Raw genomic sequence first — 13581 nt, 5'->3', positions numbered from 1 at the left:
AAGTACAGATGTAATTGAAACAACTCGACAACTCTTGAATTAAATGTATATTTTCTAAACTCAAAGGTTACTAAGATAGTGATAGTACAGCGAAAATCAAACCAAAACTTAGCTGACTACTAACAAATTTCTTGCTCTTATTTATCAATATTTTATATATTTATACATTCTCAGTGTGACATCGAGAGAGAATATATATCTTAGTGAGTTAGACCTAAAATAGATCTTATTGCCACATGGAATAAAGTTCAGTTTTAAATGCATGTTAACCGCTTTCGACGATGTTACTTGTAGAGGTGTGTCCTCAAACAACAGATGATCGCAAGTGGTGATTCCCCCGGCACTCTTTTATGAGTGCCTGGCACTGGTGTATGTTTCAACACAACTACCCGGTTGAAATTGAAATAAGTTTATTGAGGTAAACTCCCTGCAATACCTCAAATCTTACCCTACTGACAGGCTCCAGTATGTTTCTGTGAATAATTCAATTTCTCCCACCCTATCCATCAATATCGGTGTTCCTCAGGGCAGCATACTTGGCCCTCTCCTCTTTCTCATCTACATTAATGACCTTCCAAATGAAGTCCAAAAGAGGTAAAATACACACAAAGGGATCAGGTAGCTCAACTACCCGGTGTCAGTACTAGTTTTGTGATAGGTATACAAATTATGTCAAGAATAATTGTATATGTAATATAGTCCAAGAATTAGAGGAATAGCCTATCCCCATTCAATCATGTCACCTTCATTGGTTGATATTGTGGATCTTAATCTACTCAGGTGTAGTGGGTATGTAATCCCAAACCTATGTCTTCTGTCTTTACGGGCTACTCATACCCGTGCCACCTCTTGGGTGGCTTAATCTTCACCAATCAATCTTCTTTCAGAATTCATTGTTAATGTGTTGAAGCACGAAAAAGTTCGTATTTTTCGTTTCATTTTCACTACTGGGCAGGGGAGAGGGGAGACCTTTGACAAGCCACCGGCTTTCTGTCCTCATCAAGGCCACTAGAGTATTGGTGGCCCTCAGGTAAATTCAGGTACATAAATAAATAAATAAGTACGTGGTTTTTAGCTATATTTTCCAGACTATAAACTTAAAAGTAAAAAAAGTGTAAGTTTACTTTTGGCCCATCACTACATATTGGTACTTTAGACCAAATAGTTACTATACCATCATTTCAGGAGGATGGCCCATATACCCACAGGCTTCCTGTCCCAGATAAAACGAATTATATAAAATTTGTATAAGTGCTCCACCGAACGCAAGGGCAAAGTACAACACTTTGGGCAATATTATATTGTACTGTCGCAAATACACTATACCAGTAATTTATAAGTAATACATCTAGTTAATACATCGTATCTATCAATATTTTATTCAACGATGTTCGTGGATGAATTTTGAAGTACAAATGTTAGTTTCAAATGTGTTTATAGGATGCAATTGGGTGCGTGTGGCAGCGGAGCGAGTCAGCTGTGGGGAAGGAGCTCAGTTGTGTGATGCTCGTCAACAAGGATGTTACTGTGCAAGTTTCTCTCGGTTTGTTAGTGCTGTGGTCAACGTGGTCTAGTTTTGGGGGGTTAACCGAAGCCAGTAACACGGGTTGTTTGTTCGGAAGCTATAGTCACACAGAGGGAGGAGGAATGATGATTAGGTGGGCGGCCGCTCGCCAGTTCTTCTTTCAAAGTTCATCTTGGCAAGGTTTAAGGTGATGGGGGCGAGTGTCTCAAGCCCCCCCAGGGACCTTCCAGGAGGACTTAAGACAGCTATTTGTGTACCCAGAGTGTGTGTGTGTGTTCTAGGAGCCCCTGCCAGCCCATACTTGCCCCTCTATACAAGACAGTACGGGCCCTAACATGTATACCAGTGGAGTCATAGAAATAGGCATGAGGATTTAAGGGAGGCATTTTTTGGGTATATTTGGGCATTTTACTAGCTGGTCAATATTTATGCTGTAGTACAGTGTGCTGCATGCATATTTGAACGTCAGTATACAGTGCAACCTTGATTCAGCGACCTGCATGGGACCCATCCTGATGTGTTGGAGGGAGATTCATTGCAACGGGAGATACAGTTCCTTCAAAACACATTTGTATTATGCAATATTTTTTTTAAAGACAAACAAAATACACTCTACTGTATGCCTATTTCTTTTAATATTAATGTTTCATTTATCTGTGAATTTTTTTTTTAAACTTGATTGGGGCTTTAATAAGAGAGTAACCATTTATACCTTAATATTTCCCATGCTCTATGGGCTAATTTCACTGACAAAAATTTACATTTTAACCTATCAATGTTTAACCTCCTGATTGTTGTCACTCATAGGGTCAACAATCAAGAGAACTTGTCTGTAAAGATATTTCACTACTTATTATTTTATTTTTTATTCTTATTCCCCAGCCTCGAAACCTTGTTTCCAAAGGTAGAAAGACCCATATTTATGTGAAAAAAAACTGGGATAACTCAAGGAAAAATGAACCATTGAACTTGGTTTTAAATATGCTAAATGGCTTTCCCAAGGCTCTTGACTCTTTCTTCTAATATTGTAACCATCTACAAAAGTCATTAAAAAGGAGATTGGAGCCTTTTGACTGAGATTATTTTGACAATCAGTGAATATTTACATTTTTTTCCAAGTACTGTATTGTATTTAAATTAAATAAGTTAAATAATTTAACAAAAGGGATATAAATGTATTTTTGTTTTCCTGTATACTAGTACAGTACAGTATTGTATTTTTGTTTTTATTTTTTCCTGATTTACCCGAGAGCCACTGACCCTAGTGGCCCCGACAAGGACAGGAAGCTGGTGGCTTGTTGAAGGTCCCACCATTTGCCGTGGTGATCCTCTCCAGGTGGATTTTAAAACCTAACAGTTTTGGCATTTTGCAGCTTTAGCAGGTAGGGGGTTCTATGGATTTAGAACCCTGTGGGTGAAAAAGCATCTGTTCTCAGTCCTACATATGTGGCTTGTTGAGCTTGAAACCATTGCTCCTTGTTTGTGTTACATCTGACCTTTTTAATTAAGAAATTGTCAGGATCAACATCCTCCAACTTGCTCAGTGTTTAAAAGTTTCAATTAGATCCGTTATGTCATGCCTTATTTGCAGTGTTAGCCCTATGGCCCTCAACCGTTCCTGATATGAGAGATGTTGTTTTTAAAGATTCGCTACCTGGAACAAAAAGTTCCAAGCAACACGGGCTACGGTGAGCCCGTAGATAGTTATACGAGAGATGATTTAGCTCTGGAATGACTTTTGTTGCCTGGTGTTGCACTTTCTCCCGAGCAGCTATGTCCTTCTGTAAGTGAGGTCTCCTTGCCTGGATACAGTAGTCCAAATGTGAGTTCATCATAGATTTACTGTATACAGTTAAATCACTACCCTCTTTTCCTTAAAGTCCAAGGTATACAGTACTTGATTATTCCAAGGTATTGGTTAGCTTTTCTGACTCCTGCTCCTACCTGTTGTGCAACTTTTAGTGAGTGGTGGATATAATTATGTAGTGCCAGTATTACTTTGGATACCATAAATTATTTATTAAATAATACCTTGTAGGTTAATGATTAAAAAAAATTGGTTTTCAGAAATTTGTCGGTTGAAGTGAATAGAGAAGAGTACTTAAGTGGGTCGTTTGTTCTTCATGATTAGCTCGCGTGGTTTTGTACTTAGGGCAGGAGGAAGGCAGCTCTCGCGGGTTCTTGGTGGATCAAGACCTCTAGAAGTGAGCCTGGACTCGTGTAACAAAGTCAACTGCCTAAGGAGCAAATCATCGGAGACATCAGATAGTACCGTCTTCTGCACTCAAACCACAATCATGCCAGAGACGAAGGAAATGTATCCCTTACTCGAGAAGGTGTGTTTAGTCTTAGTTGGCTAGGTTTTTTTTGTTCCAAGTCATACCACTCGGTACAGTACAGTAGCTTCCTTAGTCAGTACAGTATAGTCAGTATGGTATATTCTTTCATGATACCATAGGTTTCTGGCACTTTTGTTATTTATATACTGTAATATGATTCTTTTTACCTCATTTAAAATTATTAAATTATTAATTTCATATTATTCTTTCTCAAAATTATGAAATATTACTGTCATTACTCAACCTTGTTAAATTGTATGTACTATACTGTAGAGTGTTCAATGTGATTAAAGGGCAAAAGCAAGTTATTCCTTTGGGTTATATGCTATATTCCGATACAAGAAACATTTCTTTAGTTCTATTACTTGATACAGTGACATGTGTTTTACAATTAAAAGAGTAACTCTTAAAATAATGCCTAATTATAATACTGAACGTGCATCTCATAGGATAGGAATCCCAGCTATGCCATCTTGAGTGTGTGTAGCAGTGTCAGCAACAGTCCATAGCCATTTCATTTATAGTTTTCAAATGTTTCATCTATGCAGTGTGTAACCTTGACATTTATATGGCTGGTAGCCATACCAACTACACAGTCCAAAGCCATGTCAACCACACTTCATAGATTAGCCTTGTCAGCTGTAGCCTGACAGGTGTACCATCTAGCCATACCATAGCCATACCATCTAGGTTATAAAATAAGGCAGACTTCTGAGTATCTTGTTTGAGATTGGTATCCAATGCATTGAAAGAATGGATAATCTTATTTTTTAAACTATGCCAAAAATGTGTTCCAAGTTTCTTTGTTTTGTTCCTACCGTGGGAATAGTGATCCTCTGTGCTTGGTAAGATTTGTGGCATAGTCATGCAGGAAAACTAGTAGAATCATTATTACAAGTACTGCTACACCCTTATAGATCCTTAGTTCCATTTGAAGGTGCTAAAAGTTGCCAAATTAAGAATTGACCTAGTCAGGATAACATATATTCAGGAGTGTTTAGAAACCTTAAGTAATTAGCCTCAGTGATAATAATAATACAGTAATAATAATAATTTATTTAGGTAAAGTACATACATAGTTGCAGAGTTACAGTACAAACATTCTGTTTGATTTAAAGATAGAGGTAGTACATACAATACCTAAAGCCACTAGTATGCATAGCGTTTCGGGCAACGCTATGCATGATGTTACATGCATCTGACAAAAGGTAGATCAAACTTATCCTAAATGGCTGTTAGCTGCTGCTGGATGTTAGTTATTCCTAGCTGTTGTTGCTGTTAGTCACTGCTGCTAGTTGCTGCCACTCAAAGCATATCTAATATATATTTTTTTATTTCAACGAGAATTCCTGATATATGTTGACAGCTTGGGCTGCTGAATGCTGACCACATACGCATCAAGGACCTATCCCGAGTGGAAGAACTGGTGACAACCATTACAGAGAGTGGCTTCTCCAGTCTGCAGGTGGGATGGGCCGTTTCTCTGGTGTACCTTCGGAGAGTGCAGAGCACCCACCTTAGACCACCTTAGAGAGCGGCTCTGTTTATGTACAAAGAAAAAATGAAATGGATATCATAGGACAACATGAAATTGTTTGTTATAGGGTACTTAGTTGGGTATTCTAAGCTGCAAGCTTTGTAAAAGATATTCTTTAGTTGTGATGTCTGGCAGGTCTTTATCCTCTTTATCCATATTAAATGATTCAACAATCAGTAAGGACATACTGTATTTGGTGTTTTCTTGCTATTCAATAGAATTGTTGTGTATTCTTTGTGTTAGTGCAGTGCACTATGCCATTTCCCATATTCACCGAAAAATTGTTTCATAGATTCTGAAAGTTTTAGATTTAAACATTTTAATTTGTGCGAAGACTTGTTCTGCCAGACTTGTTTGTATATGCTTCAGGTTTGTATTTTGTCTTTATCTTCCACGTTATCTTCATCTGTGTTGAAACCAGTTATGGGTTACTGTACTTAAGTATTGTGAAAGACTGTTTGTATGGATGTAGTAAATGTTTACAATGTGGGGGCATAAATAACTGATAGGAAGCAACTATAATGTGAGTTACACAAATACAAGAAAGTACAGCACAGTACTGTATGTATAGAAGAATGTTGCAGTGTTTTATATGTACATATTTCATCTTGTGTATAGGGTAACGTACTAGTGTTCAGATCATAAGAAAGTTAAAGATGGTCTTGGTGCACTAAAAAATAGCTATATTAGGTGTATTGCAAAATTTATGGTATGAATAGAAAGGAGACTTCTTCTATAGTCTTGGTGTTTTCAAGACTTGTTTCCAAACACTTGGTGTTTAGTGTTTTCAGTGTTTGTTTACATTGCCCATTCAATATATTTACATTGAATGGGTAATGTAAATATAACACCCATGGAAATATTAATCAGAAACATTGGCATCTGGAGTTTGTCGCTAAACCACAAAGCCAAACAACCTGACGGTAGTCTCTGAACAGCAAAACACATCGCCCATTTGTAAGATTTTTTCGCTTGTAGACATATATATAATTGTCTATATTATATCTCCTTTCATTTCCATGCTACAGTATTAGGCAATACTCCTAGAATAACAGACCTGGTTTCCAGATGTTTGGCCCTGTGAATGTCCAGAGACTAGCAATTGGCAGTGTCAGAGACAGTCAATAGGTAATCCAATGTTCAACAGCTCATTTCTTAGCAGCTGTAGTGTCAAGATCTGATATTACGGGACACAATAGCAAGGTGTATTGATTCTCTTTTGTGGTACTGTACTATTTTTTCATATTGTCTGGTGGAATAATTTTTTCTCTGCTTTCCATAAATCTGGACACTAGAAACTAGACATCTATGTTCAGGGACTCATTCCTTAGGTATAGCTAACCATTAAGGCCTGATATTAACATGCAAGGTAGCATGTTGTGTCTGACATGCATTAGTGTTAATGTCCTGGGTTATGATAGGACGACTAAAGATAAGAATGTTTCGAGCATTAATGGTGACGTGGAAGGAGGCAAGGAGGAGAAAGCTGCTGCACAAACTGCAAAATACAATTCCTTTATAGTATGCATTAATCATTTGATTAATTAGGCTTCCAAGAGTAAAAATCCAGTTTTGGGAAGCGTATCTATAAATACTCTCCATTCAGCTCTCTGCCTCTGAAAGAGGTACTTGATGGTTTGAAACCGTACAGTACTTATCTCATGAGGTGTAGAGGTGGCTACACCTCGGGAGAAATTCTGAAGTACAGTACAGTATATTTGTTTATGAACAGACTACAGTACTGTATTATGTCTGATAATCTTAGCAATGCTGTTTGTATTATTACAAAATAGTAGTTATTTTAAAGATTTACCATTGTTTGTGGGTAATTTTAGCTACATTAAGACATGCATGCTAGTACAGAGCTGTTTATTAACCCATAAACAGATCCAATACAGGTAATTATCTCCTGTATTTGAATTGCCATATGCTTTTTTTTTACATTAATTTTGTGAAATATTTTTGTCTTGTGCACTATGATGCAAGACTTTCAATTAGCTGAGCCATTTAAGTGTTAAGTAAGTTATTAAACAAAAACTAAATATTTTATATAAATCTCAAGTCATTCTCTTTGCCTTGACTGTAAACAGTTAACTACTAGCTTGTTTGCCTTATTTGCATGAAATGCACTGAAGATGATAGATTTCTGCTAATATAAACGGAAGTTCTCTAGCTGGTTAGAATGTTCCTGTAGCTGGCTTGGTAACTTAATCATTGTACTATATTTAGTTTCACAGAAAAACATGTGCAGTACAGGGGGACTTCAAAAATCTAGGCAGTATTGTTCTGATACCTTGTGGAATTTTGGAAATTCTAGATTTCAAGAAAAAAATAATTTTATTATTGCAGTATTCATAAATTGTGCTTGACCTTTTCCTACAGATAATGATAGAATGCATTTGTATATTTTCTCAGTCAAATAATATACAGTACCACAGAGTATTTTTCAAATGTCGAAAAATAAAACTTGTAATAAAAACTTAATTGTACCTGCTTTTTGGAAGACACTTATTCTTATTAACTACTTGATCTAATTTTTCAAAATTCAATCTACTGAATATTTTCTTAGGAGTCTTCTTAGCTCCCTGGAGCTTACTCACTTGTGTAGCCAAACATTAAGAATTACACCCGGGCTCTGAGACCCATGATTGCTTTTCAAAAGCCAGCCTCGGAATCTTTCACTTTCTACAAGGCTAGGGAAGCTTGGGGATTAAAGATCTACCCAAAACCGAAAAAAACCCATAAAAGTTAGGTGAAACAAAAAAGCTGCTACTTGAAATAAATAAATCCCAAGACATATTGTTGCTGATAACGAACAACCCTCACCTTGATGTGCCAGACTGCCAGCAGGTGGCAGCTCAGGTTACTTGGAGGCCTGGCCAGCTTCCCATCTCACTTGCTGGCCTGGTGCACTTAAGATTGCACCTCTATACTCTGACCCAAGAGATTCTGCTCCTTTCAGCTAAGTGGTGTTGGCTATCTCTGAAACAGTAGTTCCAAGAGGAGTCATTCCTTTGTTTTTATTTGATATTTTTCACAGTTGTTTAGTTCGTACTATATTGTGTGTTCCCTGTGTGCTATTTTGCTCCAGCCTTGTGCCAGAGTTATCTCCCCTGGTGGCCAGCTTAAGTTTTCCTTTCTCCTGATGCTGGGAGTTTGGGTTATTCCCGAGAGTTGACTCCTCTTGAGTCATCTTGCATTAAGGTAGTACATGGGGTTTACTTCCCACAGCAAGACCTGCTGCTGGGAAGTTGATATACCGGTAGTTAGCTCTGTTTGCATATACAGCAATTGGTACCAGGCCCTGATTTCTGTAGGATTTTGTGCCTTGTGCTTTTTTTCTGTGCATACTTTAGGGTTGTGTAAATGATTCTACCTTTCAGTGACTTTCTGTCCCTTCCCTCTGTGGGGCAAATCAGGACAGGGTTATGCATGTGATTAGCAGATAAAGCTTCCCTAATGCCTACATGCCTGCCTGTTTTGCAAAAGGTCCAGGCTTCCAGTACCCATTTTCTTCATGAGGTCTTTTCACGTTTGCCACTTTGTTTATAAAAATATTTAATATTTTCTTAAATAGTGGGTAACTTGATTGAAGAATACCTATTAATGAAGAGATATAACCAAGAGGACATATAGTAGTGTTAAATATATCAACACATAATAGAACATGAAACAGTGGATACAAATTTGATAAATTTAAATTCAGAAAAAGGCCTGGTATGTACATACTGATCTGGAAATAGGGTTGTTGATATTTCTGGATCAAATTACTGGGAAACATATTTGGATTTTGGATCACTGGATTGTTTCAAGCAAAGGTTAGACATGTATATTAATATTTAGTGGAGTGTAAATAGGAGCTACCTCTCGTGGGTCAATGGGCCTTCTGTGGGTTCTTAATTCTTGTGTTCTTATGTTATAAGGTAACTATATTTTGTAGTTGTGCAGCTTCCTTTTGTTCATCCTATTTAACTTTTCCAAATGTCACCATTAATGTTGAGCAACCTCAAGAAATCTCAATCTTTGAACAAGAAAAAATATGCTGACAAAGAAAATCCTTCAGTTACAATGTATCACCTTGTTGTATTACAAGAGACAAGAATTGGACGTCTAGCTTTCTCCAGACCTGAGTCGGGACTCGCTAAGTTATTAAGCAGGAAAACGCCTGTGCAGGCATTTGATAATTGTTTTAGTATTTGATGTAATTTGTATAGATTTTGTGATAAATGCATTGCTTTAATATATTTGCTTATTTGAAAACATAGGTGTCTGTACATCAGTAACTAACCAGACCACTACATCCTGGAATTAAATTTTCTTCCACGTCAAGAGACTGTGTCTGACTTGATCATGATGTTGGCTAAATTATCCAGAGATTCAAGTTAATAGGTTCTGAATTAGCAGTCAAAGTAACAAATTAATGTAAACATTTTCAGAAAAATTCTACTCAAGGTATTGGACTGCCCAAAATGAATCCACAATGAAAGTGTTAATGGTGCAGAACTGGTCTGAATTCCCAACCCACATATTAAAAATTAAAGTGTCTTGCCGATTTATAAAAATAACAGCAAAGTCCAGGTGCAGGATTCATCAAGCATTTACAAGTCTACCTACAAGACTTACACAGTACATTTTAAGTCGATTATAGTGGCTTACTCTGTCATACCGTAAACAGTTTGAGCTTGTAAATGTTGCAAGGTTATTCTTGACCCAAGGTCATTTTTATTATAAACAACCTCGTATCTCATAAACTGTCTAATAAATGCAAACTAATCCGCTATGATTGGGGTGGGATGTACTGGTCTCGTAAGCGGACACGTAAATGTTTGATGAATGCTGGCACTTGTTTTTATGGTTTTTGCTGTTGTGTGGTCTAGATATTCGAGGTCCTTATGTACTGTACTATGTAAATAGTGAATGTTGTTATATTTTCTTAGAACATGATGTACAGTATATTATGATATTGGGATTACCTTCTATCCATTGGACAAGTATGAAATCTGACTGACCATTAGTTTGCCTTCAGCTGGTGGTGGACTTTGACTACACTCTGACACGCGTTCATATGGGAGGACAACGGTGCCAGTGTTCGTGGGGTAAGTGGTGAAGGTGCGAGGAGCATCACTCTAGGAACCACACGAGTTCTGTGGGCCTCCTACCAAATAACATAAACACATGCTTAAAAATAAATATTGAGGCCGTACGATAGAATCCGGAACATGGGTTTGATACCATTGTACTGCCTTAATATTTATTCATAGAATCATAACATTCTTGTGATTTCATTGAACATGCCCAAGTTCACCCTTTATATTAGTATGATATCAGCTGCATAATTTGTTTAGGTCAAGTTACAGCAAAGGAATAAAAAAGTGGCAGTTGTTAATGCACTTGTATATTATTTATGGGTAGTTGTAGAAAATATTTATTCAGTTTTCAAATATTGTCATATATAGATGTACCATCTCTGGTGCAATTGTAGGGACCCATAGCCTCAAAGAAGAAAATAGAGCATTCAGAGAAGAGCTTGTGGATTCTCACTGAACACCTTAATGTTTTCATCTCCTACTACCCCCATTCTTATTTTTTTTATTAATTTTATTACATTGTGTTACAGTTTACAGAAAACACACACACACAACACTCACTGTTCAAAGACCTCATCCAGCTCTTCAGAGGTGAGATGCTTGCCCGAGATACAGCAAACATTTCCTATCTGGATCGCGACACTGAGGCGCTGAAACAGGAAACTGGACACTCTTGAGTCTCTAGTTTACCAAATGAGTTCCTCACCCACCTCCTTTAGGAACTTAAGTGCATATTTACCCCAGGCAGTCAGGGTCTGAGTCTATTGGCACAAACCTGTAACAACATTCTAGGTCCATGTTCATATTAGTTTTATGGGTCTTGGAGGAGGCTGCCCTGCCTCCTTCAGCTGTACTGTGAGGTAGATAGGTATCGCCTAATGTAGACACACACACATGTAGACCCACACGACCTGTTTACCATACATCCATGGCTCTGGGGTGACTCCATATGTGTATTTGTGACTGTTGTCAGGTCTGCACAATTGAGGTTCCCTTTGTGCTCATCACCCAGCTGTAGCTAAACTTCTCTTGATGATGTCATTGACTGCTTCATGTCTGGCAATCTTTCCCTGTGACTTACGACATATGAGACCATGGCTGCCATATTGGTTTGCCGACGCATAACCACAGATACACCAGTGTTCAGTGGAGATATGGGTGGCAAAGCACAGGGCAAACAATACTTAGGGTCCGATGGTCCAGGTGGGTGCCCAAGGCAGAATTAGGGATAACCAACAGGAAGTCCCCAGCATGAGAAGCTTGCAAAAGTAGGTATGCTTTGTCCTTTCCAGAGGCTTCCTCCAGCAATGCTGTGGCAATGTTCTCCACTATGAGGTTATTCCATTTGGCCTGTTTGCAGTCGTTTAGAAAAGTTGGTCGATGTTGAGAGCTGACAAGATTGTCTCACTGGCCAGCTCCATCTATGAATTTGAGATCATAAATCCCAATGGAATCTCATAGGTATTCTGGTAGTACTGTATCTCATTCACTAATTCACCGGTAGCACTTGTCGAGGATAAGAATGCCTCCCAACCCAGAGTCTAACTGGGAGTGTTGCTTGGTCCCATTGGTCATATTTCAGGGAGAGGTTTAACACTTTCCTGGTTATTGATTTTAGGAGTGCGTCATATTCTGTTTATTTTGTACTGTCCAAGGAGGGAGCACACCTTAGGAAATGGTAAGCCAGGGGGAAAGCCAGGTACCTTGTGAGGAGGTACAAAGCATCGTGGGCATTCAAAGCCCCTATTATTACCTCCATCCTCCTCAGGTTGTTCAGTTTTTCGTCGAGTGTTACCTCAATGGCACTTGAGCTCAGAGGTGCCCCTAGCAGCACACTGTTGGTGGGAGCGATCACTGAAGCTCCTGGCAAAACAGATTTACTGCATTTATGATTGGTTGGCTAGATGAGATGATTTCGTATTTTGATGGATTTAGGGTGAGTCCTAACTCCTCAAATTTCACCAGCTGTAGATCCCCTAGGAGGGTCTCCTGTGTCCCTACCAGGGAACCATCTACCAGGAACTTGATGTCAAGTTTGCTGGTCAACCTCCTTGTGACTGTCTTTAGCAGCCATGCAGAAATGGAGAGGGGCAAGTGGGTCTCCCTGCTGGACACCTTCTCTGGAAACATGTTCCCCAAACAACAGCGTCGATTCCCTACTGTATCCTACTGAAACGAAGGGGGAGTAGACAATGAAAGCTTGTTTGAACTGTTTCTAGTACCACATTTTGCACTTTGGCAATAAACATTTCATACAGGTAATTGATATAATTGATTGAAGCTTGCTTGAATGCAAGGAAAAATTTTAATTCCTTCAATTTTACATCGAACCTAGGAGGGGAACATTTAAAAAAATAGGTGAATATGAAGCTCTGTTAGAATAAAAATAAAAGCTTATATAATACAATAATTGAAATTGCATACAGATGCTAGGACCGTGCACTCTGTGGTGTACACGAGAGTGGACTCCAGGTTGGGTGTAATATACCTCTTAACAAGTGTGGGGAAAACAGTGTCTCACAGTTGGTGTCAAATGTGGTCTGCGATATTAGGAAAGCTGCCTTTTTTTTATTTGACCTTGAGACATTTCATACACTATTAAAGTTTATCTGAAGCTGTTTTGGAATAAATGTATATTTGATATAATGTGAAACTACCACCAGGTTACCAGTGAAAATACTATGACTAATACCAGTTTTTTTACTACAGTAATACTAGTACATTAGTGTTGTTATTACTGTAGTACCATTACTGTATTATTAGTTATGACACTATAACCATTCCTGTTACTGCTAATATGCTTACTAATACTGCTGATGCTCTGATGCTATAATAATATTTATAAGGACAAATGTGTATAATTTTTATTCCATTTCCATGATGCTTATGATTAAATTTTGTTAATTTTAAGTTTAATAAAACAAATGTTTTGGGCTTAACCCCACCAAGGGTTGAATTGCAGCACAAAAACACATTTTTCACAATATATTTTTATTAGTTTGTACTAACAAAAACAAGAAAATCTAGATTTTCCAGTTGTGCAATTAAACAAAAATTCATATAGAAAATGTTAAAACCAAGCTGTGTGTGTTC

General features: G+C 37.9%; 1 protein-coding gene across 5 annotated transcripts in view; it reads left to right on the top strand.

Annotated features, from left to right (window-relative positions):
- Window positions 1-1425: 1425 nt before the first annotated feature.
- The window catches only part of cN-IIIB (cytosolic 5'-nucleotidase IIIB), a 28996-nt gene continuing 16840 nt past the window's right edge, over window positions 1426-13581 (top strand). Inside the window, exons 1-4 of one of the 5 annotated variants that reach the window (XM_045729056.2) lie at window positions 1426-1529; window positions 3593-3861; window positions 5231-5329; window positions 10428-10497. In XM_045729056.2, coding sequence (XP_045585012.2) covers window positions 3649-3861; window positions 5231-5329; window positions 10428-10497 — 382 coding nt within the window. In that variant the 5' untranslated portion in view covers window positions 1426-1529; window positions 3593-3648. Of the gene's footprint in view, window positions 1548-3592; window positions 3862-5230; window positions 5330-10427; window positions 10498-13581 lie in introns of all 5 variants that reach the window. The other 4 variants (XM_045729057.2, XM_069317370.1, XM_045729058.2 and 1 more) reach the window with 4 other exon arrangements.

This window comes from Procambarus clarkii, chromosome 87 (assembly GCF_040958095.1).
Source record: "Procambarus clarkii isolate CNS0578487 chromosome 87, FALCON_Pclarkii_2.0, whole genome shotgun sequence".
In the NCBI taxonomy this organism is placed as follows: Eukaryota; Metazoa; Arthropoda; class Malacostraca; order Decapoda; family Cambaridae; genus Procambarus; species Procambarus clarkii.
This window is presented reverse-complemented; position numbering and strand designations above follow the sequence as displayed.